We start from the raw sequence: 3,763 nt of genomic DNA, 5'->3' as shown, positions 1-3,763 counted from the left end.
TTCCAGCACACAGCCACCGGAGGTCTGGGTCAGGGGCGCCCGCACCTTCTTAATGGTGCCATAATCTGCGGAGGCAACAGGGAAAGCAGAAAAGTGAGGTCAGCAGTCTCACCGTCACTCACCAGCTAAGCCACCAGGCTTCTCCAGGTGGGCTGCACATAGGGCCATCTGAGGAGCTTGGACAAATGCCAGGAGACCCACCCTGGAGGTGTTCAGTGAGCCACACTGGACGTGGGGCCAGCCACCAGTATTTTGACAGCTCTCAGCACAAGCGAAATAAAACCGGGATTAGGACCACTTGGCTACCAGCTGCCTGGTTCCCACACAGGTCCAGAGACCCAGAGCATGGCAGAGCTTGAAAGAAAAAAAGTGAAGTCGCTTAGTCATGTCCAACTCTTTGCGACCCTGTGGAGTGTATCCCACCAGGATCCTCCGTCCATGGGATTTTCCAGGCAAGAGTACTGGAGTGGGTTGTCAGTCCCTTCTCCAGGGGATATTCCCAACGCAGGGATCGAACCCTGGTCTCCTGTACTGCAGACAGATGCTTTACCATCTGAGCCACCAGGGAAGCCCACATCAGAGCTTACCGTGGTCCAAAGCAGCCAGCTTTGCACCATCCCATGGAGAACACCAGGTGAGAGGGGCTGGATTCTCGGTATCAGACAGAGGAGCTGACTCTGCTGCCCAACACAGTGGACCCCACCTGACAGACAGCTGCAGATATGCAGGCGGCCAAGGAGGCTTCTGCTTCCTTCCTGTCCTGAAAGTATCTCCGTCTCTGTGTCTGCATCTAGACACACACACACTCCCTCTCTCAGACTTGTTCTCTGGGATGCTCTCCTGGGTCTCAGCTCCATGGATTCTTCTTTCCCATCCTACTGAACATCCATTTCGACCCATCCCCCTCCCTCCTCCATATTTTCTGCTCATCACGTGTTTACACGCATTTTGGTCTTAAGTGCTGCCCCAGGACAAGAGGGCCGGGGTCACGTGAACCAACAGATCCCCCCGGAGCGGCTGTGAGGGACACGGAGGAGGGTCCTCCCAGCCAGTAAGGGGCACGGCACCGTCAAACCCCCAGGTCGGAACACAGACTTGAAACATAGGATGTTGTCTGTGGTGCATGGATGTGAAACCCCACCCCCTCTAGCCAGTCTGCCAATCCAGGGCATGGATCCAACCCTCTTGAAGCACCTCTGAGAGCAGCTGGCAAGCTCCTCAGATCACCCTGGCTGAAGAAAACCCAAGGGAACTTAGGTTCAAAACATCACAGTTCTCACTCTATCAACACAGATGAGGCTACGAAGTCTTCTTAAAGAGGAAGTGGAATCCACAACCTTTGGCTTCAAGGCCTCTGATCGATCTGCTAATCTCAGAAGATTTGGACAGAAATTACCTTTCCAGTTTTCCATTCCTAGGAGAGTCTTTACAGATGGAGGATGTACAAAGTGGATATATGTTATCCTGAGTTCATTAAGGAATATGTATCTGAAACATCTCCAGTGATCATTCATTGATTATGAGCTGTTATAAGTATTATGTATGTAATAGTCTATTTAATTTTGCATATAATAATATATTCAGTATCATTAAATCATTGCTCAATTTTATTTTAGGTTAGTTGGTAAAACATGTAAATTTTGAGAAAGCTCAAGCACAAATAGAATTGCTATGGATGCTGGGAAGATTAAAAATAAGGAGAATCCCATGGACAGAGGAGCCTGGCGGGCTACAGTGCATAGGGTTGCAAAGAGTCAGACATGACTGAAGTGCCTTAACATGCATACACACACTTGTGTTTAAGGGAAGAGTGTGTTTGTGAACACACAGCAAAGTATGGGGATGGAGAGATCAGGGGGCAGATGATGTAGCAAGGCAGCATTTTAATAAATAATCAGACTTCAGTGTGGAAGAAAATCTGTATGTATTTATTATATAAGTCAATCTAATTTTGACTTGGAGACCTCAGTTCCCAGCTGGTGGGAAGTTCAACCCAGTGAGGTTCAGGTCTTCCTGCCTGTATGACGCAACGGAACAAAGTTGAGCAGAGCATCAGGGCAGTGGTGCAAACAAAGTGGGAGCTTCACGGAAGTTGACTTCAGCATCCACCGGCAGATGGAATTGCCAGGCTTCCTGTGGACCAGCAACAGGCAGGGAGCCCCTGCTGCCCTTCAGGAAACCCTGACAACCAAACAAGGTTTGACACTAAAGATAAGAGCCAGGCCTGCCACTATCCAGTGAACAGCAAGGCTCTGATGAGGCTTAAGTAAGACTCTTGGGAATATAGAGTGCCCATGTGTGTGTGTGCATGTGTGCGTGCTAGGGTGCTTTAGTTGGGTCCAATTCTTTGGGGCTCTATGGACTGTAGCCCACTAGGCTCCTCTGTTCATGCAATTCTCCAGGCAAGAATAATAGAGTCAGTTGCCATGTCCTTCTTCTGGGGATCTTCTCAACCCAGGGATCAAACCTGCATCTCTTACATCTCCTGCATTGCCAGATGGGTTCTTTATCTCTAGTGCCACCTGGGAATATATACACTACTATTTTCATTATAGGGGACTGGAATGCAAAAGTAGGAAGTCAAGAAACACCTGAAGTAACAGGCAAATTTGGCCTTGGAATACGGAATGAAGCAGGGCAAAGACTAATAGAGTTTTGCCAAGAAAATGCACTGGTCATAACAAACACCCTCTTCCAACAACACAAGAGAAGACTCTACACATGGACATCACCAGATGGTCAACACCGAAATCAGATTGATTATATTCTTTGCAGCCAAAGATGGAGAAGCTCTATACAGTCAGCAAAAACAAGACCAGGAGCTGACTGCGGCTCAGACCATGAACTCTTTATTGCCAAATTCAGACTTAAATTGAAGAAAGTAGGGAAAACCACTAGACCATTCAGGTATGACCTAAATCAAATCCCTTATGATTATACAGTGGAAGTGAGAAATAGATTTAAGGGCCTAGATCTGATAGATAGAGTGCCTGATGAGCTATGGAATGAGTCTCCTGACATTGTACAGGAGACAGGGATCAAGACCATCCCCATGGAAAAGAAATGCAAAAAAGCAAAATGGCTGTCTGGGGAGGCCTTACAAATAGCTGTGAAAAGAAGAGAAATGAAAAGCAAAGGAGAAAAGGAAAGATATAAGCAGCTGAATGCAGAGTTCCAAAGAATAGCAAGAAGAGATAAGAAAGCCTTCTTCAGTGATCAGTGCAAAGAAATAGAGGAAAACAACAGAATGGGAAAGACTAGAGATCTCTTCATGAAAATCAGAGATACCAAAGGAACATTTCATGCAAAGATGGGCTCGATAAAGGACAGAAATGGTATGGACCTAACAGAAGCAGAAGATATTAAGAAGAGATGGTAAGAATACACAGAAGAACTGTACAAAAAAGATCTTCATGACCCAGATAATCAGGATGGTGTGATCACTGACCTAGAGCCAGACATCCTGGAATGTGAAGTCAAGTGGGCCTTAGAAAGCATCACTACAAACAAAGCTAGTGGAGGTGATGGAATTCCAGTTGAGCTATCCCAAATCCTGAAAGATGATGCTGTGAAAGTGCTGCATTCAATATGCCAGCAAATTTGGAAAACTCAGCAGTGGCCACAGGACTGGAAAAGGTCAGTTTTCATTCCAATCCCAAAGAAAGGCAATGCCAAAGAATGCTCAAACTACCGCACAATTGCACTCATCTCACATGCTAGTAAAGTAATGCTCAAAAGTCTCCAAGCCAGGCTTCAGCCATGC

The 3,763-nt window shown here is 46.6% G+C and overlaps 1 protein-coding gene across 2 annotated transcripts in view; it reads right to left on the bottom strand.

Moving 5' to 3' along the window:
- SEMA5A (sema domain, seven thrombospondin repeats (type 1 and type 1-like), transmembrane domain (TM) and short cytoplasmic domain, (semaphorin) 5A) overlaps positions 1-3,763 on the bottom strand; it is a 559,453-nt gene that overhangs the window by 114,664 nt on the left and 441,026 nt on the right. For both annotated transcript variants that reach the window (XM_010847535.1, XM_010847536.1), the window contains one exon: positions 12-65. In XM_010847535.1, coding sequence (XP_010845837.1) covers positions 12-65 — 54 coding nt within the window. The remainder of the gene's footprint in view (positions 1-11; positions 66-3,763) is intronic.

Source organism: Bison bison, unplaced genomic scaffold, assembly GCF_000754665.1.
Source record: "Bison bison bison isolate TAMUID 2011002044 unplaced genomic scaffold, Bison_UMD1.0 scf7180017864250, whole genome shotgun sequence".
NCBI lineage: Eukaryota > Metazoa > Chordata > Mammalia > Artiodactyla > Bovidae > Bison > Bison bison.
Note: the sequence above shows the minus strand (reverse complement) of the source record. Positions and strands in the feature narration are given on the sequence as shown.